This window comes from Leucoraja erinacea, chromosome 13, assembly GCF_028641065.1.
Source record: "Leucoraja erinacea ecotype New England chromosome 13, Leri_hhj_1, whole genome shotgun sequence".
Taxonomy (NCBI): domain Eukaryota; kingdom Metazoa; phylum Chordata; class Chondrichthyes; order Rajiformes; family Rajidae; genus Leucoraja; species Leucoraja erinaceus.
The window spans coordinates 30,710,142-30,733,973 of NC_073389.1; the positions used below are offsets into that span (position 1 = coordinate 30,710,142).

Sequence of the window (23,832 nt, forward strand, 5' to 3'; positions counted from 1 at the left end):
CATCCAGATCATTGATGTATATGACAAACAACAGTGGACCCAACACAGATCCCTGTGGCACCCCACTAGTCACTGGCCTCCAACCTGACAAACAGCCATCCACCATTGCTCTCTGGCATCTCCCATTCAGCCACTGTTGAATCCATCTTGCTACTCGACCATTAATACCCAACAATTGAACCTTCTTAACCAACCTTCCATGGAGAACTTTGTCAAAGGCCTTACTGAAGTCCATATATACAACATCCACTGCTTTACCCTCATCAATTTCCCGAGTAACCTCTTCAAAAAATTCAAGAAGATTAGTCAAACATGACCTTCCAGGCACAAATCCATGTTGACTGTTCCTAATCAGACCCTGTTTATCCAGATGCTTATATATATTATCTCTAAGTATCCTTTCCATTAATTTTCCCACCACTGACGGCAAAATAACAGGTCTATAATTGCTAGGTTTACTCTTAGAACCCTTTTTAAACAACATGGAACAACATGCGCAGTACGCCAATCCTCCGGCACTATTCCCATTTCTAATGACATTTGAAATATTTCTGTCATAGCCCCTGCTATTTCTACACTAACTTCCTTCAATGTCCTAAGGAATATCCTGTCCAGACCTGGAGACTTATCCACTTTTATATTTCTCAAAAGTGTCAGTACTTCCTCTTCTTTGAATCTCATAGTTTCCATAGCTACTCTACTTGTTTCCCTTACCTCACATAATTCAATATCATTCTCCTTGTTGAATACCGAAGAAAATAAATTGTTCAATAAGACCATGTTCAGTCTGAAGAAGGGTTTTGGCCCAAAACTTTGACTATTTCCTTCATTCCATAGATGCTGCTGCACCCGCTGAGTTTCTCCAGCTTTTTTGTGTAGGTTAATTAGCTTGGTATAATTGTCCCTTGTGTGTGTAGATAGCGTTATTGTGCGGGGTTCGCTGGTTGGTGTGGACTCGGTGGGCCTCTCTGTATCTCTAAACTAAACTAAACTAAACTGAATTGACATCCCTACTTAGGGTTTTGAACTTGTCCCAACTAACTTCTACCTAAAGCCTCTCAACTTGGTTAAGCAGGATGTGAGTGTCCACTCCAAACTGGGTAAAACAGAAACTCTGCATATTGACTGCTGATTTCTGAGGAAATATTCTCATATTGGTGCTCAGCTTCTTCTGTAGAAGATTATTGACCAAAGGAAAAAAGATTTATGCAGAGTGAACTGTCACTTTTATTTACATTGTTGTATTTTTTCCCTTTTTCTTCCCAGTCCCTTATATTTGATGAAGTGGATCTGTCGGATGCAAGTGTCGCTGAATCAAGCACAAAAAACGTTAACAACAGCTTCACGGTATGATTTAACTTTTATCTTTACTCTTTGCATGTGATGGTGGAATTTGTCTCAGTGGTGACTGTGGGGAAATGTTGACGTAACCTTTAAGTTAGCAGACTAATGTATTTGAGATGTGATTTGGAGTCGCACTCCAGCAGATGTGAATTTTTATTTCAAATAAATAAATGAAATTGGAATAAAATTGGTTTGGATCAACATTGGTACTATTGGATTGTTGTAAAAAAACAGTCCAGCTCAGTGATATTCTTCAGCAAAAGACATATTTTCTCTCTGCCCATAATGTGACTACATGCACATTAGTGCACTTGACTCTGCCTTTCAGAATGCCTTTGCTAGACAGTTGATTAGGTTGCCTTCCCACCCCTCATTTATTTGTCAATATGATAAAGTTGACAGCATTCTAAATTCTAAGTCAGTTATGATAGTTTCAGGCCTCACTTCAGCACCAAATCTAGTTGATATTGCAGTGCAGATTTGAGGTAATGTTGTATTGTAGGTGCTGAAATGAAACATTTCTATCTGAGAAACAAGAAAACACTGTTAGAGACAACAGTCTTACCAAAATCAACTGTTTGGAACATCATTAAGAAGAAAGAGAACACTGGTGAGCTTACTAATTGCAAAGGGACAGGCAGGCCAAAGAAGACCTCAACAGCTGATGACAGAAAAATTCTCTCTGTAATAAAGAAAAATCCCCAAACATCTGTCTGAAAGATCAAAAACACTCTTCAGGAGTCAGGTGTGGATTGGTCAATGACCACTGTCCTCAGAAGACTTAATGGACAGAAACACAGAGGCTACACTGCAAGATGGAAACCACTGGTTAGCCACAAAAATAGCCAGGTTACAGTTTGCCAAGAAGTACTCAAAAGAGTTCAGGAAAAAGGCCTTGTGGACAGATGAGATGAAGATTAACTTATACCAGAGTGAGGGCAAGAGCAAAGTATGGAGGAGAGAAGGAACTGCCCAAGATCCAAAGAATACAACCTGATCTGTGAAACATGGTGGTGGGGGTGTTATGGCCTGGGCATGTATGGCTGCTGAAGGTACTGGCTCACTTATCGTCATTGATGATACAACTGTTGATGGTAGTAGCATAATGAATTCTGAAGTGTATAGACACTGCACAAGTTCAAACAAATGACTCAAAAATGCCGGTGCTTCATTCTACAGCAAGACAATGATCCCAAACATACTGCTAAAGCAGCAAATTCGTTTTTCAAAGCTAAAATATTGTAAATTCTTTAGTGACTGTCAATCACCCGATCTGAACTCTTTATGTGCTGAAGAGAAAACTGAAAGAGACTAGCCCCCAAAACAAGCATAAGCTAAAGATGGCTGCAATACAGGCCTGGCAGAGCATCACCAGAGAAGGCACCCAGCAACTGGTGATGCACTTGAATCGCAGACTTCAAGCAATCATTGCATGCCAAGGGTATGAAAGAAAATACTAAACATGACTACTTTCATTTACATGACGTTGCTGTGTCCCAATCATTATGGTGCCCTGAAATAGAAACATAGAAATTAGGTGCAGGAGTAGGCCATTCGGCCCTTCGAGCCTGCACCGCCATTCAATATGATCATGGCTGATCATCCAACTCAGTATCCCGTACCTGCCTTCTCTCCATACCCCCTGATCCCCTTAGCCACAAGGGCCACATCTAACTCCCTCTTAAATATAGCCAATGAAGTGGCCTCAACTACCCTCTGTGCAGAGAGTTCCAGAGATTCACCACTCTCTGCGTGAAAAAAAGTTCTTCTCATCTCGGTTTTAAAGGATTTCCCCTTTATCCTTAAGCTGTGACCCCTTGTCCTGGACTTCCCTAACATCGGGAACAATCTTCCTGCATCTAGCCTGTCCAACCCCTTAAGAATTTTGTAAGTTTCTATAAGATCCCCTCTCAATCTTCTAAATTCTAGAGAGTATAAACCAAGTCTATCCAGTCTTTCTTCATAAGACAGTCCTGACATCCCAGGAATCAGTCTGGTGAACCGTCTCTGCACTCCCTCTATGGCAATAATGTCCTTCCTCAGATTTGGAGACCAAAACTGTACGCAATACTCCAGGTGCGGTCTCACCAAGACCCTGTACAACTGCAGTAGAACCTCTCTGCTCCTATACTCAAATCCTTTTGCAATGAAAGCTAACATACCATTCGCTTTCTTTACTGCCTGCTGCACCTGCATGCCTACCTTCAATGACTGGTGTACCATGACACCCAGGTCTCGCTGCATCTCCCCCTTTCCCAATCGGCCACCATTTAGATAATAGTCTGCTTTCCTGTTTTTGCCACCAAAATGGATAACCTCACATTTATCCACATTATACTGCATCTGCCAAACATTTGCCCACTCACCCAGCCTATCCAAGTCACCCTGCAGTCTCCTAGCATCCTCCTCACAGCTAACACTGCCCCCCAGCTTAGTGTCATCCGCAAACTTGGAGATATTGCCTTCAATTCCCTCATCCAGATCATTAATATATATTGTAAATAGCTGGGGTCCCAGTACTGAGCCTTGGGGTACCCCACTAGTCACTGCCTGCCATTGTGAAAAGGACCCGTTTACTCCTACTCTTTGCTTTCTGTTTGCCAGCCAGTTCTTTATCCACATCAATACTGAACCCCCAATGCCTTGTGCTTTAAGTTTGTATACTAATCTCTTATGTGGGACCTTGTCGAAAGCCTTCTGGAAGTCCAGATACACCACATCCACTGGTTCTCCCCTATCCACGCTACTAGTTACATCCTCGAAAAAATCTATAAGATTCGTCAGACATGATTTACCTTTCGTAAATCCATGCTGACTTTGTCCAATGATTTCACCACTTTCCAAATGTGCTGCTATCCCATCTTTAATAACTGACTCTAGCAGTTTCCCCACTACCGATGTTAGACTAACTGGTCTGTAATTCCCCATTTTCTCTCTCCCTCCCTTCTTAAAAAGTGGGGTTACGTTTGCTACCCGCCAATCTTCAGGAACTACTCCAGAATCTAAAGAGTTTTGAAAGATTATTACTAATGCATCCACTATTTCTGGAGCTACTTCCTTAAGTACTCTGGGATGCAGCCTATCTGGCCCTGGGGATTTATCGGCCTTTAATCCATTCAATTTACCCAACACCACTTCCTGGCTAACCTGGATTTCACTCAATTCCTCCAACTCCTTTGACCCGCGGTCCCCTGCTATTTCCGGCAAATTATTTATGTCTTCCTTAGTGAAGACGGAACCAAAGTAGTTATTCAATTGGTCCGCCATATCCTTGTTCCCCATGATCAACTCCCCTGTTTCTGACTGCAAGGGACCTACATTTGTTTTAACTAATCTCTTTCTTTTCACATATCTATAAAAACTTTTGCGGTCAGTTTTTATGTTCCCTGCCAGTTTTCTTTCATAATCTATTTTTCCTTTCCTAATTAAGCCCTTTGTCCTCCTCTGCTGGTCTTTGAATTTCTCCCAGTCCTCCGGTATGCTGCTTTTTCTGGCTAATTTGTACGCATCATCCTTCGCTTTGATACTATCCCTGATTTCCCTTGTTATCCATGGATGTACTACCTTCCCTGATTTATTCTTTTGCCAAACTGGGATGAACAATTTTTGTAGTTCATCCATGCAGTCTTTAAATGTCTTCCATTGCATATCCACCGTCAACCCTTTTAGAATTAATTGCCAGTCAATCTTGGCCAATTCACATCTCATACCCTCAAAGTTACCTTTCTTTAAGTCAGAACCATTGTTTCTGAATTAACAATGTCACTCTCCATCCTAATGAAGAACTCAACCATATTATGGTCACTCTTGCCCAAGGGGGCACGTACAACAAGATTGCTAACTAACCCTTCCTCATTACTCAATACCCAGTCTAAAATAGCCTGCTCTCTCGTTGGTTCCTCTACATGTTGATTTAGATAACTATCCCGCATACATTCCAAGAAATCCTCTTCCTCAGCACCCCTGCCAATTTGATTCACCCAATCTATATGTAGATTGAAGTCACCCATTATAACCGTTTTGCCTTTGTCGCACGCATTTCTAATTTCCTGTTTGATACCATCTCCAACTTCACTACTACTGTTAGGTGGCCTGTACACAACACCCACCAGCGTTTTCTGCCCCTTAGTGTTGTGCAGCTCTACCCATACCGATTCCACATCCTCCAAACTAATGTCCTTCCTTTCCATTGCATTAATCCCCTCTCTAATCAGTAACGCTACCCCACCTCCTTTTCCTTTCTGTCTATCCCTCCTGAATATTGAATATCCCTGGATGTTCAGCTCCCAGCCTTGGTCACCCTGGAGCCATGTCTCCGTGATCCCAACTATATCATAGTCATGTCCACTATATCATAGTCATTAATAGCTATCTGCACATTCAACTCATCCACCTTATTACGAATGCTCCTTGCATTGAGACACAAAGCCTTCAGGCTTGTTTTTACAACACTCTTACCCCTTACACAATTATGTTGAAAAGTGGCCCTTTTTGATTTTTGCCCTGGTTTTGTCTGCCTGCCACTTTTACTTTTCACCTTGCTATCTATTTCTTCTACCCTCATTTTACACCCTTCGGTCTCTACGCTCACACATTTAAGAAACCCTTTCCCTTTAACTCCATCCTCCACTGTCCCATTCAACACCCCACCCCCCTTATTCAGTTTAAAGCCACCCGTGTAGCAGTGGCAAACCTGCCTGCCAGAATGCTGGTCCCATACCTGTTAAGATGCAATCCGCCCCTTTTGTACAGTTCCCCCTTACCCCAAAACAGATCCCAGTGATCTAAGAATCTAAATCCCTGCCCCGTGCACCAGATCCTCAGCCACACGTTCAGGTCCCGTATCTCCCTGTTCCTGCTCTCGCCAGCACGGGGAACTGGAAGCAAACCGGAGATAACAACCCTGGAGGTCCTGCTTTTCAACATTTTTCCGAGCTCTCTAAAGTCACGTTGCAGAATATTCATCCCCTTCTTTCCGACATCGTTTGTGCCGACATGCACTACCACTTCCGGATGTTCACCTTCGCCCTTGAGGATTTTCTGCACTCTGTCCGTGACATCCTGGATCCTGGCACCGGGAAGGCAGCACACCATCCTCGCATCCCGTCTGTTGCCGCTGAAACCCCTGTCCGTACCTCTTACGATGGAGTCTCCCACTACAATGGCCTTGCCTGCCTTAGGCCTTTTTGGTTTTGGCTCAACAGCCCTATTCGCATCACAGGCCAGTCCACCGCTCACGTCTTCTGTCCCAACAGCTTCTAAGCGGATGAACCTGTTTACAAGAGGTACATCACCCAGGGACGTTGGCATTCCATGCTTTCCTCCCTTTCTCACGGTCTCCCACCTACTCTCTTCCAGTACCTTAGGTGTAACAATCGTACTGTAGGACTTGTCGAGGAACGACTCCGTTTCTCGTACGAACCGGAGGTCATCCACTTGCTTCTCCAGTTCCCCAACACGGCCCTTCAGGAGCTCTACCTGGATGCATTTTTCGCATTTGTAGCAGCCAGAGGCACCAGCGGTGTCCTTGACCTCCCACATACTGCAAGCATCGCACTGAATCAGCTTGCCTGACATCTCCTTCTTTCGTCTCCCTCTCAAGCGTATTGCGTGGTCGCCTCTCCTCAGCCTCCTCTCCGAAGACTCTCGAGCCAAAGACTCACACTTTTCTCACAGGGCACTTCTCTCGAGCCAAAGACTCACACTTTTCTCACAGGGCACTTCTCTCGAGCCAAAGACTCACACTTTTCTCACAGGGCACTTCCCTCACTACCGCTCGCAAAGAGCTGTCCTGCTTAAATTGACTGATAAATTGCCTGATTTACCAATTTACACAGCCAATTCCTCAGTTTTCAACTGTTTTCACCCCTCTCCTCACACTTGGGCTAGAGCCAATCAGTGGTATCTCTTGCTAATCTGTTGCTGCTGTTGTTCCTCCCAAATCTACAGCAGTACTGAAATGGGGGACTATGTATAAACCCTGCTGTAACAGTAAACATTGTGAAACCAAAATGTATAAAAATGGCCTTTATTAAAATCTGACAATGTGCACATGTGATTTTTTTTCTATTACAAATCTCACATTGTGGAGTACGCAGGCATATAAATAAATGATGGGTCTTTGTCCCAAACAATATGGAGGGCACTTTATTGGAACAATTTGAAGTAATCAGGCAATTTTCAGGTTATTATTGTTACCAAAACTAAAATATCTATTAAAACATCAGATAATTTAGTCATTCACCTTATTCAAAGCCCTCCTGTGGTTTGTTTGGATTCACAGCTGTGTTGATAGCATCAAATTATAAAGATTGGTAGTTAAAAGCTGCTTTGATTTAACAATGATTGACAGGAGTCTATCAGTGCTGGAATAATGACATTCTCATTGTTGGATCTGAGAAATAATAGAAGGTTGGTTGAACTGTTTTAAGAGGAACTCCACTTAAAATGTAATAGCAAGGAACTGCAGATGCTTGTTTATAGCAAAGAATGACACAAAGTGCTGCAGTAACTCAGCGGGTTAGGCAGCATCCTGAAGAACATGGCGACCAGGAATTTTCTAGTATTGCTGACATCCCAAAAAAACCCCAGTAGTTGTAAACGGTGCTCACTTCTTACAAACACATCCCTGGCAACCTCCTACCAAGAGTTTGGAAGTCTTTGTTTCCCCTTTACCAGAGAACATGGCTCCTCAAGTTATTATTCCCCATCATACTTTACAAAATGCCTGGGGATATGTTTCGTCCTTCGATCCTTCATTATCGCACAGATTCTTGAAGCAGCACTCTCCAGCAGCTGAAAGAGTGCCGATAGTAAAGTGTGCATATTCCTTCAAGGGCGCCGATCAAGGTCGCAGCTGCAAGGCTGAGTGCTGGCAGATACCACATCTTGCAAAATTGATGGGATATACTGAAACTGTTACAGTATCTCTTTACAGGGGAAAACTCGACAAACCTGTCCTGGGTAATCTATCAATAAAATATTGTGATCTTTACAGTACTGTTTTTAAAAAAAATGTTCGAGTGACACATACTGCTGTATTAATGACATTAAGGAGTGGTAAAGTGGTTTCACGTTTACATATTTTAATCCCCTGGATAAAATAGTTGATTTGCATATAAATGATTGTATACATTGTGAACTCACCACTATTTTATTCCTTCAAGTGTGGCCTTGTGTCCAAAGAACCCCCAGTGCAAATGTAGAAGTTGTTTGTTCACACGTTGTATGGTAATCCTCTGATTGGAGAAGCATATTTAAACATATTTTTTTCCTGGTTATTAAATTGGAAAATATATTTTCCCCTTTCTGGTGTCTTCAAAATGAACAGACTTTTGAAGCAATTGGAATGAGACAGCCTGATGGTCCAATAAAGTGCCACATAAAGGTTAATACACAATAACTTTTGCATCTTGTTCACATCACATAGCAGTTTAATGGGCCAGATGTGGTTCTGTTATTCCTCACCTCCTGAAAATAAATAACCAAATGCTATAATCACTATATATCTTTCACATGTCATTGCATCTGTTCATTTATCTATTTAATGTTTAATAAATCTACAAATCAGTTATTTTGACTCTCTTGTATCGTCAGAGCCCATAATTCAAATTGATAGACCAACAATTAATATTGATAGGCCAATACAGAACTCAGGGAAGTGCACAGCCAAAGATTGTTTGAATGGGTTGCGGGGGGAGATCGCCAGAACAAGATAGTTAATGAAGTAGCAGTAAATGTTTAAAAATAACTTTTCTTTGTGTAACTGGGACAGAAAATGCTGGACAAGACTCAGCACATCAAGAAAAATCGCTTCAGAGAAATAAATTTTTCTTTTTTTATGTGGGCTCGTAGCCTGTTGAGTGTTTTACAATGTTTTCTGTATTTATTCAGCTTTCCAGCAACTGCAATAGTTTCCTGTAATTTGGAAACATAACCTTATTTCACTGAGCAATTACTTATATGTGGAAACTGAAATAAATTCCTAAAAAATTGGATAAAGCAATCATCTTTGTTCTCTTTCTTGAAGCACATTTCTAAAGTAATTTTGTACAAAGTTAATATTTTTTTGTTTGACAATGATGAAATAGTGACCCAATGTCACACTCTTACTGTAACGATTCTTTGCTGCTGGGCTTGCAAGGAACAAGATTGGTGGCTGCGCAATCCTTGGAGGAGTTGTTATTTCATCCTGGACAATGGACAAGTCCAGTTGGAATGGTAGTAGGGTTCTTCCTGATTCAAACAGAGGCCAGCAAGCTACAGAGGAATCCATTACTTTCCTGTGCAAAAATGATTTTACGAAAATGATCTTTATTAGTTTAGTTTAGTTTAGAGATACTGCGCGAAAACAGGCCTTTCGGCCCACTAGGTCCACACACACTTTGGGACAATTTACATAGAGTTAAAGAGTCATAGAGTGAAACAGCGTGGAAATAGGCCCTTCGGCTCAACTTGCTCACACAGGCCAACATTTCCTAGCTACACTAGTCCCACCTATTTGCATTTGGCCCATATCCCTCCAAAATTGTCCTATCCATGTACCTGTCTATAAGTGTTTCTTCAACGTTGGGATAGTCCCTGCTTCAACTACCTCCTCTGGCAGCTTGTTCCCTACACCCACCACCGTTTGTGTGAAAAAGTTACACCTCAGATTCCTATTAAATCTTTTCCCCTTCACCTTAAACCCATGTCCTCTGGTCCTTGATTCACCTACTCTGGGCAAGAGACTCTGTGCATCTACCTGATCTATTCCTATTATGATTTTATACATTTTATACCAAGCCAATTAACCTACAGACCTGTACATCTTTGGAGTGTGGAAGGAAATTGAAGATCTCGGAGAAAATCCACACAGGTCACAGGAAGAACATACAAACTCCGAACAGACAAGCACACATAGTTAGGATCGAACCCGGGTCCCTGGCATTGTAAGGCGGTAGCTCTACTGCTACTCCACCATGCTGCCCAATGTTGAAAGTTAGTAATTTCATTGACTTGTTTTGATATTGCGTTGAATTATTGTAATGACAAAAGAGAATTTTCACCATAAAATCCCACTGTTAAGCACAGGAGTACTAATGTACCAATGTGTGAGAAAGAGAGAAATAAAGCCAGTAGCTAACCCACACCTTTCCAGAGACACGAGAGACAGCAAATCGTGGAATCTTGAGCAAAAAACCACCTCCTGGAGGAATTCCTAAAGTCCTGAACAAAAATGTTGCATGCCCATTCCTCTCCCCTGACCGACTCGCTGAGTTCATCCAGTGGTTTGTTTTTCACATACCTATCGGGAGTTCTGTAAACTTGGCAGGGGTATATCTTTAAGTTGTAGGAAAGGTCAGAAGGACTAGTGCAGATGGTGCTGTTTTACGACACGATGGATCTTAATGACTTTTAATCAGAAACAATTCCCAACCTGCATGGAAAAATTACAGGAAAGTAGTTTATTTGAGGAGAGATATTTGTAGAGTTGATCTGGGAGAATGCATTGAAATTTGTGAGAAAATCATTCTTCCTGCTGTTTGCTCTATTTTTGAACAGTTGAATAATTTTTTTTTTACCTCAACTATAAGCTGTAATTGATGACTAGATGCTGGGCTTGCATTTCCTTTGAGTCAAAGTTACTTCATGATCTCTGTTGTATCTGGATACAAGGTAGGGAGCTTTTGCATTTTTCAGCTTGAAATGGTTCAGAAATTTGCCTGAAGAAGGGTCAAACTCAGACATAGATGCTGCTTCACCCGCTGAGTTTCTTCAACATTTTTGTCTACATTGCCATTTTAAATAGTGTATTTTGTAGCTTAAATTGCTCATTCTTTATGGGAATCCCACCAACAGAAAACTATTCTCATTGGTGAGTGTGGAGGAGTGTGAGTTTATTTATATATATATATATATAAAATTTGAGTGTGAGAACTTCTGTCATCAGCGTGAGAGCGTGAGAATTTTATCAAATGCGTGATTCTCACGCTCAATGCGTGAGAGTTGGCAACCCTGCATTTTAATTTAGTGCTCTGCTGTATGCATTCTACCATTCACCAGTTCAATTAATTCAGCTGTGTTTACTTATCTATGTTGGTGCCAGGCTGACAATAGCTTATTTCTTTGTATGTCAAAATCCCCTCAATAGTTTCAATCTCCGTAATGTGCTCCACACCTTACACTCTTTGAGCACCCTCTTCTGAATATCAGGCCATCAGTTCCTGGATGTTGAAAAATTGGTGGCGACTAGAATGAAGCCGCCATGGAGAGTAGTGGGAAATCTCGAGCCCTAGGTGGGTCGCCAGGAGGTAGCAATGTTACAAAATTTTGAGATTTAAAAAATCAAGTCTGCAATTTATCCCATCAGATAAAGCATAACAATAAGTTTAATTTGACACCAAATTCACTTTCATATCTCAAGTATTAAAAAAGTTGTGACCATTTTCATACTCGGAAATTAGCATCTTGTTCCCTGTTGATTTTCAATGGACATTACAAAAAAGCTGTGATCATGGACAGTCAACAGGCCATTTCTTAAGGAAAGATTAACATTTTTAAATAGCCTAAGTGTCCAAAGATTATTCACAAATAATTCACAATATAACATGATTTTTATATCTAATTTACATTAATTTATAGGCCAAATGGAAGGAATTTAGTGTTCAATTGCTGTAAATAAATGCCCATTTAAATCGGCTTTCTAGTGGGTTCATGTGGAACGCGCCGGTTTAGAATGTTGACATAGCGCTAGATTAGTGCCCTCAAATGCCGAGAAAAATACTGCGGGATATAAAAAGCCCAAAATGAGCTATTCGTTATAGATAATTTGATATATAGGGTTATATATATGGCCCATTTAATGTAAAAATAAGGTACATACCTTTAATTGTTTGCTCTATAAAACCCTGGGGCTGCGAATGGTTGCGAGATGAAACAGTAATTTTAAATCTATTAGAACTATATTATCGAGGCCTATAAAACTAATAATACCTTTTGCGACCGGGTCTTGCAGCGATTTTTCGTTAATGATTTACTAGGCTGAACATGTGCGATTAGTACAGCCTAGTAAAAATCGCGTTTTAAACCCGCCCCCTCCAAACAGCGCCAAAATCGCCGACCTGGCTGAGGGCAGATTCCCAATGGCGATTCAGGTAGGTTTTGTAACATACCTACCAGGAGGTCCTAATGGGTTGCCAGGAGGTCGAAGGTTCTCGGAGGTTGTAGCCGGTGCTGACCAGTGAATTCCATTGGCACATTGGGAGAAAAGAAAGTTACGCAGTAGTTTTCAGAACCAAGGATAAACAACTGGTAATGTATCTCTAGCTTCTTAAAAGTTGTCTCCATTCCCCCCCCCCCCCCCCCCCTCTGCCCCCCTCTCCCGCCCTCTTTTAAAGTACTTATCGTACACTGTGCTTTAGCCGTCTTTTTATAGCGCCAACCTTCCTGTTCATCGCGGGTGGGTGTCTGTTTCACTTTTGCTTTGCACCATGTGAATTTTTTAGACAGCGCTCTCCTTGCTTGCCCTGTCCCCCGCCTGCATAACGGGCTGGTGAAGGAAGCGTGTGTGTGTGTGTGTGTGTGTGTGTGTGTGTGTGTGTGTGTGTGTGTGTGTGTGTGTGTGTGTGTGTGTGTGTGTGTGTGTGTGTGTGTGTGTGTGTGTGTGTGTGTGTGTGTGTGTGTGTGTGTGTGTGTGTGTGTGTGTGTGTGTGTGTGTGTGTGTGTGTGTGTGTGTGTGTGTGTGTTGTGTGTGTGTGTGTGTGTGTGTGTGTGTGTGTGTGCCACTCTGACAGTTGCCGTTCCAGTTGCCGGTTTTTCAGGCGACTGCTGACAACTTGACAGTCACCGGCAGTCTGCTGAAAAATCACCTTAGGAGCCTTATAAATGCTTGTTGCTGATTAAAGGCTGAAAAATATTGGCTTGTTTGATAAATGCTCAATCTGCAGCTCCTTGTTTTGATGTGCACTACTCTGAAATTGAAATATAACTCAGATTTCCAACTCGACCTGCCACAATATTTATTATATGGATGGAAGCATTTGGCTCTGGTGCTTAAGTTGCACTTTGCTGTTGATATTAACAATCTTGCCTTCAGAAGCTAGATTTATATTACACCATCATCAGCACACTCATCTAGCTCTCTATGCATATAAACACACAGCTCCAAAAATTAAAAAAAATGCACCTAACCAGATTTTGTTTGACTTTTCAAAAGTCACTCCTGTTAGAAACTGGTGTTTCCTCGGTGCAGGTATTTAAATCAGCTCTGAATCAGAAGGTTATGGGTTTAATTACTTATACACAACATTTAAGCTAACACTTGTTCAGCTAGTGAGCAATTGTGGCATTATTGGAGTAGCTGTGTTTTAGGTGAACCAATAAACTTAGGCCTCATCAGCCTTTGGTTGTGAAAGGTTCTCTGTCACTATTTTAAAGAACAGAGTCTGACCTGAGGTAATAAAATAATTTTGTATTCAATAAAGAACATAAATGTGTTGCCTAAGCCCTTTTTACATAGCTATTGGAACTTACAATATATAAATTCATTATATCTATTAGAATCTATTAGAGTAGTAGCTCTACACAATAACCAAAAACCTTCCAGAACAAGGGGTCACAGTTTAAAGATAAAGGGGAAATCTTTTAGGACCGAGATGAGGAAAACGTTTTTTCACACAGAGAGTGGTAAATCTCTGGAATTCTCTGCCACAGTGGGTAGTTGAGGCCAGTTCATTGGCTATATTTAAGAGGGAGTTAGATATGGCCCTTGTGGCTAAAGGGATCAGGGGGTATGGAGAGAAGGCAGGAACAGGATACTGAGTTGGATGATCAGCCATGATCATATTGAATGGCGGTGCAGGCTCGAAGGGCCGAATGGCCTACTCCTGCACCTATTTTCTATGTTTCTATGTTTCTATGTTTATACATTACAATTTGGATTATACTTAAGCAATGCTTTGGCTAGAAGGAACCACTTCCTGTCTTGGCTGGAGATTTAATTGGAAGGTTTACTATCCCCACTGTTTCAAACGCTAATAGTCTTAATATTTCTTCCCACTAGTTTTTTTTTTTAATCCCTTCACCTGTTTTATTTGTGAAAATAATGTCAAAGCTAATGATTGGATCTACATCCACCTCTCGGGATAATGTACAGGCCATGAGTTCCCATGGACCACAAATTAAAGAAAACAATGATATGTACCTGCTGGGACATATCTAAAAGAAAAGTTTTAATCATAGTGCTGAACACTAGTTGGTGTTCTTCTGCCTCTTTACTGACTATATTTTCAACCAGACGGCACTTGGTTGCAGGCTGTCACTATGTTAGGAATGCCTGACTTATGGACAACATTACATATGAAAGAGCTCCCATTATGTTATTAGATTCAGAAGTCCAATGAAAGAATGAATTCCCTCTCCCTCACCAATATATGACCATTAGTCTCCCTGGCCAGATACTTGGGCTCTAATCTAATGTGAAATTGGTCCAAGCTGGGACTCTTGCAGGGTTTAAGTTCTTGCTACTCAGGAAGGATGTGCATAGGTAGGGGCTGGGATTCTCCTGCCATTGATGGGCCAGATTGACACAGGAAGAAAGCCAGAGTGAGGATACATGTCACTGTCATTGCACCTTGAGTCCTTTCCCACAGAGGGAAGATAGGAAGGAACCTTGATTCAGGAATCTGGTGTACTGAGATGAATCTATTATGAATTAAACACAAACACAGCTGGCGTCCTGGTGCCATCTCAATGCTCTTAAGACAGTGGAATTGATAGTAGACTTTAGGAGAGCTCCCCCTCCCCTCACCCCACTCACCGTCAACAACACCACAGTTACATCTGGGGAGTCTTTTAAGTTCCTGGGAACCATCATCTCCAAGGGCCTTAAGTGGGGAGCTACCATCAACTCCACAGTCAAAAAGGCACAACAGAGGATGTACTTCCTGCGGCAGCTGAGGAAGCACAACCTGCCACAATTCTATACGGCCATCGCCACGAAGCACGACATCTGGAGGCTGCAGTGAATCGTCCGATCAGCTGAGAAGGTTTTTGGCTGCAACCTTCCCTCCATTGACGAACTGTACACTGCAAGGGCCAGGAAGCGAGCCGGTAAGATCATCTCTGACCCCTCCCACCCTGGTCACAAACTCTTTGAATCACTTCCCTCTGGAAGGCGACTCCGGACTGTCAAAGCTGCCACAGCCACACATGAAAACAGCTTTTTTTCCATGAGTAGTAGCTCTACGCAATAACCAAAAACCTTTTGCTCTGGTATTTTATTTAATTCACATGTTTAATCAATAATGTTTTATTATTAATGTTTAATGTTTTATATATCATTCCTAACTGTCACTGTACGCCATGTTGTCACTTGCGTGCAGAGCACCAAGGCAAATTCCTTGTATGTGAATACTTGGCTGATAAACTTATTAATTGATTCATTCATTGATTCATTTATGGTTTATGGTCTCTTATAGTCACTTATAGAGAGGCAAGGCACAGAAGGATAGTCCTCGAATTAGTGTAGATGAATTAAAAGGTTTGTCTGAATGTGGTGGACTGAGGTTCCCATTTCTATGCTGCATGACTCTCTATGACACTGTGAAAGCAGGGGCGGAAAACCAGGGGGGGGGGGCCAGAGGGGACACGTCCCCCCACCCCATGTTTTGAAAGGTGGGCGACGTCCTCGCCAGGTTAACCTGCCTGGGCTTGCGGGAAATATGGCCAGGGTGGAGAAGCAGCGCTGGTATCACGTCAGTCCAGACAGGGTTGTTAGTTAACCCGGTGAGACAGGCAGTTGAGCTGCATTTAGCGCTAGATTGAGCCTCCGAAGCCTCGCGAGCGTGTGTGAGTGTGTGCATGCGCGCGCGGCTGCCAAAAAATTGTGTCCCCCATCCCCTCCATGTTTTGATAGTGAGTTCCATTCTCGTGTGAAAGCATAGATGAAAAAAACTTGGGGATTCATTTTCATAGATCCTTAAAGTGTCATCGGCAGGCCCAATAATAATTATAGTTGAAAGCATGTTAACCTTTATATCTAGCACACTAGAATGCACGAAGTTGAATCTCATATGGAAACAAGGAACTGTAGATGCTGGTTTACAAAAGAGAACACAAAGTGCTGGAGTAACTCAGCTGCTCAGGCAGCATCGCGGGCAAACACGGACGGGTGACGTTTCGGGTCGGGACCCTTCTTCAGACTGATTGTAGGGGAGAGCGGGAAGAGAGGAGGGGCTGGACAAAGCTTGGCGGGTAATAGGATGATATAGGTGAAGAGGATTCTTGATAGGTAGATGGTTGGATTAAAGGCCAGAGACAAAAAGACAGAAGGTGTGAAGCAAAAAGATTGAAGAGTTGTGAATTGTGAAGCTAGAGAAAGGAATGTAGGTGGAAAGGGTAGGGAGAAATAGATGTGAGTTCAAATGGGGCACAGGTTGGGGGGGAGGGGGGAGAACAAAGGATCATATGGGAGGAGTAATGAGAGAGTTATGTAGTTACCCAAAATTGGAGAATTCAATGTTCATACAGTTGGATTGCAAGTACCCAAGCAGAATGTTGTTCCTTCAGTTTGTAGTGGCCTCGCTCTGGCAATGGAGGTTTGATCTTGTTGCAGATATACAAAGCTCAAGTTAGACTGTGTCAGGAATACACTGTGCAGTTCTGGTCACCACACACCAGAAAGAGCACACAGCCTTGGGGGATATTCACAATAGATGGACAAAATGATAGAGTGATCCCAAAAGTTAAATTATGGGGAGACATGACACCAAGATTATATTTCATGGAAACTAGAAGGTCAAGACTTGATGTGATCAAGATTTTCAAGATTTTCAGGGGAACTGATACTGTATATGGACAAGAAGGGTCTGGGCCCGAAATATCACACATTCCTTCTCTCCAGAGATGCTGCTTGCCCCGCTGAGTTACTCCAGCTTTTCGTGTCTATCTTTGATACATGGACAAACTATTTTTGCTGGTTGGAAAGTCTAGTCTAAAAATTCCAATTAGGGGTTTCAGGAATTGTTAGGGTACTTTTCTATGTACAGTGTGTTTTCGGAGATTGGACCTCTGAAAACTAAATTGATTCAGGGTCAATTGCAACTTTTAAATATGAGATTGATGGCTTTTGTTTAAAGGCCATAAATGAAGGCGTGTCACAGATCAACCAAGGATGGACTGACTGACTGAATGGCAGAAGGAGCTTGCGTTTTGAATACAATACTTTAAAGCCTAATATAGTTGTAGCAAGCCTCACTTAGTTTTGAGCTCCAACGCCCTTGCACTAATTTATTAATTTCTGTTCTAATTACTGCACTTGCATGTCAGCACATCTCATGTACAAAGGCAGCCCCTCTGCGTTTATTAGTCTTTCAGCTATATAACAAATTATACCATCTGACAACCTGGTCACATTTAGCCTGTCTATATCTTTCCATCCTCCTCACAACCTACTTTAGTAATTAGTTTAATACCAAGAGCACACTTTAATTATACTTGGCTGACTTGTTATTATTACATGCTGTACATTATAAATAGCCGAGGTCTGAGCACTGATCCTTACTACAGTTCACTAATTACAAGCTGCTAACTGAAAAAAACATTCACACCTAAACTCCATTTTACAATTAATCATTAACCAATCTTCTTTCCATATTCTACTTGCAATCCCATGAAACTACGTAGAAAGTATTTTTCTTTAACAGACATGACATTCTGATCCTGTGAATTTGAGTGAGATCAGGCCATTTCATTATTAGTGCGCACTTTATCCTTTCTGCCTTTTCTAATGGGACAGCGACGTTGAACTTCAATTGAATGTACACCAATATTTGGTTCAGTCTGTAAAAACTACTTTTTTTGTTATCCTTGTCCTTGATATGGTAGAGTTCCCATTATAATTCAGGTTAATATTTTTTGCCACCATCAGTGGTTGAAAAAATTTGCTGAAATATATTAATTTTACCTCTTTACTTCTTTTTGGGAGAGCTCTTGAAACCATGCCCCATACAGGCAACTCTCTGGTTTGAAACAAATGCTACAACTTTTGTATCGTACACAAAGTTTGAACTGAAGTTCTCCCAGGATTATTTTTCTTGCCTGTTTCCCCCATTTCATATAAAAGCCCCTGAGTATGCTTTCACCTCCCAAATCCGTCTGATCTCTTTATGAAATAGTTCATATTAAACTCATGAGCCCATCCTGCCACAGCACCAGATCAGCCCAATTTTAACTCACAAGTTCAAGTTCGCATTTATTGTCACTTAACCAATTACGGTACAGTGAAAATTGAAAGAGACCCCCTGAGTAGTATGCTGGTCTCACCTCCCAGAAATCACCCGATTCTGGGATCTGTCTTTGAAGAAAAAGACTGGAAACTAGTTTATACTCTCTAGAATTTAGGAGAAACTCTTGAGCCCATCCCTGCCAGGACAGCACAGCTTAAGATCAGCCTTTAAAATTTTAACTCACACAAGTTCAAGTTCGCACAGATTTATTGTCACTTAAACCAATTACGGTAAGGGGACAGGGTGGAAAATTGAGTACGGGATACTGATACAGCCATATCATATTGAATGGCGGTGTCGAAAAAGAACACAATGAGCTAACAACAGCCATATTAAGTGAAAAGAACACAATAAACACATAAAAGAAAATTTAACATAAACATCCACCACAGTGGAATCAGCATTCCTCACAGTGATGGAAGGTAATAAAGTTCAGTCATCTTCCTCCTTTGTGCACCCGTGGTCGGGGCCTTCGAACCCTCCGTGTTTCACGGTACAAACGGTCCGATGTTCAGGCCCTCTTGTTGGGATGATCGAAACTCTGACGTCAGGAGGGATTGGAACACCCCGCGGCAATGATTTCCCGAGTCGGCTGCTTCTTACCAGAGACCGCGGCTTCACGGTGTTAAAAGTCCACAGGCCCCGTGGTCGGAGCACTTCTGCTGGTGACCCTAGGCAAAGGATCGCCACTCCGCGATGTTAAAGTCCATGCTGCGCCTGCGGCTTGAAGTTCCTTTTAGGCCGGTCTCCAGGAAAGGCCACACCAATCCAGCTGTTAGGCCGCGGGGGTGGGGGGGGGGGGAGGAGCGGAGATGAGACACTGCGAAAGTTGCATCTCCATCGAGGTAAGTGACTGAAAAAAAGTTTCCCCATATTCCACCCCCCCCCCCCCCCACATAAACTCTAGAAACATTGAATCACACATTTAAAACATACTTAAAATAATAAAAACAGAGAAGGAAAATGACAGACTGCTGGTGAGGCAGCCATTGCTGGCGCCACCCAATGGAAGACAAGTGGCAACGTATGTGATCGTAAACATTATTAATTATTCCATCACATTCTTCTTGACTGATTAAATAGCAGAAAAAGGTAGAGGATGGTAAAGCAAAAAAAAATACTGGAGATATTTATCACCATCTCTGGAGAGAGAAACAAGAGTTAACATTTCCAACTTAATTTTTAATCTCTAATCTCGCAAATCCATTGATGCTGGAGAGCTGACCTGAACTTCATTGTACTTCTTGAGTTATCAAAGAATTTATTGTTGGTGCGCTCTTCTTTCACACAACCCTTCTGCAGATTCATCCAAGGATAGTGTTCAAAGTTCCACATGGATGTTATTGACATTCAGCTTTACTTTAAAAATACTTCACTCAGCGCCTGAGTTTTAAACCTGACTGACATCAGCTCCTGGAACAGTTGAATTTCCTTCAGTTAAGTTTTATTGTCTTTGTTTCCCTGCACAAGCACTTGTTCACTCATCATTGAAACTATGCCCTTTACACTTTCTGGTCTGAAACAATTGCTATAACCTTTGTATCTTACTCAATCATGCACTAAGATTCCGACCCATATACTTTCTATGACTTTACACTTCAGTGGTATCATTGTTCCCACTTTGCCTTAGTCCATTTACTTGCCCTTATTTATTGTGGAACTTCCAGACTTGAGCTCACTTATCAAGAATCTCATTGAATACCATCCAAAAACCATAGCTCATGCAAAACCTGTGACATTCTGATTCCCATTCCCATTTCTCACAGCTCCCCCCTTTATTTCAAATGTAAAGCTCACCTTGTGTTCAAGTCCTTCTATGGTACTAATACTTCCTAATGACCACCAGGGTCGCAGGGGGAGATGGCAGCCCTGCGGCAATCCGTTTGTTTTTTCATCTTTTTGTTATTTTTAGCATTTGTTAAAACTTTGTTTTAATGTTGCTCAGTTTGTTTTATGTGGGAGGAGGGGAGGGAGACCAGGGGAAACTTTTTTTCAAGTTCCTACCTTCCCGGAGATGTGATTAATTTTCCGATCATATTCTCCGGGCTCTGCGGCCTTCCATCGATGGAGCTGGAAGCTGCCTCGGACAGTCGTGAGCCCCACCGCGGGGCGCGGACTTAACATCGGAGCGGATCCCTTGCCTGGGATCGCTCCCACCGTGGCCTGCGGACTTACCATCAAGGGCTCGCAGTCTCGGGAGAGGCCGAGTCGGAAGCTCCAACGTCGCGGAAGGCTCGACCAGCCCCGACGCGAGGTTCGATCGGACAGCACGGGGGAGCTGACATTACCCCCGATGCGGGAGCTTGATCACCTCAATGCGGAGGGCCTGAACGCCGCCGGCTATTGGAGTCAAGACTGTCCCGTCAACGGAGGGCTCAAGGCCCACGACCGAGGAAGAACAACAAGGAAGGACTTGATCTTTATTTCGCCTTCCATCACAGTCAGCAAAACATATTTGGCGAATAAAATCTGATTCTGATTCTGATTCTAACTCTGTTACCTCCTCTAGCTCTACTAAACATCTAAATGCACTTCCCTATCTCATTTGAGGTCTGAGGGATATGTTTTTCACATAGAGTATGATGAATGTCTGGAACGAACTGTCAGGGGAGGTAGTGGAGGCAGATTCCATTATAATGTTTAAAACACATTGTGACAAGTACTTAGGAAGGACATTGGGGAAGGGGGCATAATGCCAGCAAAGGAGATGAGCATACATGGGGTTTATGGTTAGCATGATCGAGATGGGCTGCTCTATGTTATGATCATTCTAATGGTTAGAGGTATGTATTCCCCACCACTGAGTATGTGGCATCATTCTGTCCTATTTTTGGTGGCTAGCTGTCTGAGCCCAGCTCTGAGATTCTTTAAGCATCTTTGCCTCCCTCGACCCCTTAAATTTAACCTAGGCTCTCTACAAACAACCTACTTATCGAGCCTTTGCTCACATCTTCATTAAGCTCTTTGGATCAGGTTTTGTTTAAGGAGATGGAAATTACATTAAAGGTGTACTAGAATTCTCATAATTGCCTATGGAAAATGTTTCAGCAATTAACTGTTGGAACCTATCCAAATAACCTTCTCAATCTGTACACATATAAAACCGCGTCTACCAGATTGTGAATTCTGCAAGGATGTCAAAGACAATTAGGATTGAGGAGTAAATAACAGATTTCTGGAAAAAACACATCTGGGTCATCTGCAGTGGAAAATGGACCATTCTTCCCTCCACAGATGCTGCCTAACCTGGCCCACTAAGTTCCTTAAGTCTTGCAGATTCCAGTAGCTGCATTCTCTTGTGTCATAGGATTGTAGATGCTTTATGGTTTATTCTATGAATAAATTATTTTGCTCGTGTTCCTTCTCTTCTGTATTAGATTGGTTGTCTATGAGTATGCTTAAAGGAGAAGATGCAGCTCCTGGGTGTGATGATATTTCTAAAAGCTAACAGTGTTCTTTCATACTCAGGGGTGAGAACTCTTGAAGTTCCTTCTGCCATGTTGCAGAGCCTTAGTTAACGCAACATCTGATCACAGAATCAAACACAGAGAAGCGTGTACTTAATTCACATTGTTACTTGATTTTCCTGTTGAGTATGGAACTATACCATGCAGAAGGTGGATAATTATGCCATCTCTCACAGGGCTATCTTATCCCTGCAAATCTCTTGTGTTCACGATCAATTTCCTCTCAAAAGCTGCTGCTTAATCTGTTTCCAGAATCCTTTCCAACAATGCATTCCCGGTGAAAATAACTACCGTGTACTCCTGCATTTCAACAGTCCAGGTTTTGGAAATCCATACTTACACAATTCACAAGTCACAGCCAAATGTTTTGAAATGTGGAATAAATGTTTACTCTCAAGAATTGATGTGAGAAAATATAACTAAATATACACAAAATGTCATAGGAACAATACATTTTGTCAACTTTTGTGGAGTTTTCACGTTACGGAAGATTGTGACATAATGATATGCTGTATCTCTCTGGTTTGTTTGCCAGTTCCTAAATCTGTGTCTTCTCATTAATGATCCAGTCTGCTGCAAAGGAAATAATTGCATCAATATCAAAAAGGCTTCATACTTTTGACTATCTCACATTTTACTTAGTGTTTATTAACATAATTTATCCAATATTCTAATATTTGGGATCTTATTTGTCTGCCAAATTTTCCTTCACAGTAATTGACTGCACGATCAAATTGTAATCTTTGTCCATGAAGAATTTATAAGGAATTGTCAATCCACTATAAAACTGCAAAATCTTTCTTCAAATGAACTGGTTTTATTTTGACATTTTTAATGAATTACCCTGGTGATTTGTGGTTCTTTGATATGAGTAGACTAGGGAGGCCTATGTTGTAATCAAGCACTAACATATACGATATTAGCAATGATAAATAATTGGCAGTCATCAAGGGAACAAAAAAAAATGTTTTCTTTCCCTCTGTTGCCATGAAAAACCATCTTAATTAAAATATAGTCTCTGTTCAGGAATGCAGATGGAACCTAACCTTTGTTATTCTGTATGATTCAATATCGTAATGTACTGAATCAGCCTTGTGAACTACGTTAGCAACTACCCATTGTATTGTTTTTGATCCTAGATAGTGTTGTACAATATGTGAGTGTGGTGCAGAGGTGAAATCCCAGACACCATGGTGCAATGGAACATTTTCCTCTTTTGTTAGGTGGAATGTATCGTGCCATGTAGTCTGGTGGTAACAGAAGGGTGAATGAGTGTTTCAGCTAGCAGTGTTATACAATGCCTGATTTAATAGTTCACAGCACATCTCAGCATTTGAGATGAAACCAAGGTCTGGCACACATTAGGACATTTACCAGAGAAAATAATGGTCTTACTGATATTTGTTATTTATTGTCCATGTGTTGGATAGAATGTTGGATGAAGATTCTGATTCTTCCTGTTGGAAGAGAGTTGATGGTTAGATAGAACTAAGTGCCTAGAATATACTTGTAGAAGCTGACAGTGTTTTTAGGTAATAAGTAGGCATGAAAGGAATGAGGCCAAGGATATATCCTTGGAGGGAATCCAGAAGTAGCTTTGCACACATAGGAGGAGAGGCTTTGAAGGTGCTGTTCTGATAGATTGGATGGATTTCTATTCGCAGCTTAGAGTTCACTTGGATGAATTTGAAAAGCATGGAAAGTGAATAATGTCAGCAATCACATGAAAACCTGCAGATGGGTTGAAAAGTATG

The 23,832-nt window shown here is 41.7% G+C and overlaps 1 protein-coding gene across 2 annotated transcripts in view; it reads left to right on the forward strand.

Moving 5' to 3' along the window:
• Positions 1-23,832, forward strand: part of dgkh (diacylglycerol kinase, eta) — a 303,149-nt gene that overhangs the window by 139,310 nt on the left and 140,007 nt on the right. For both annotated transcript variants that reach the window (XM_055644779.1, XM_055644780.1), the window contains exon 4: positions 1,267-1,347. In XM_055644779.1, the coding sequence (XP_055500754.1) occupies positions 1,267-1,347 (81 nt within the window). The remainder of the gene's footprint in view (positions 1-1,266; positions 1,348-23,832) is intronic.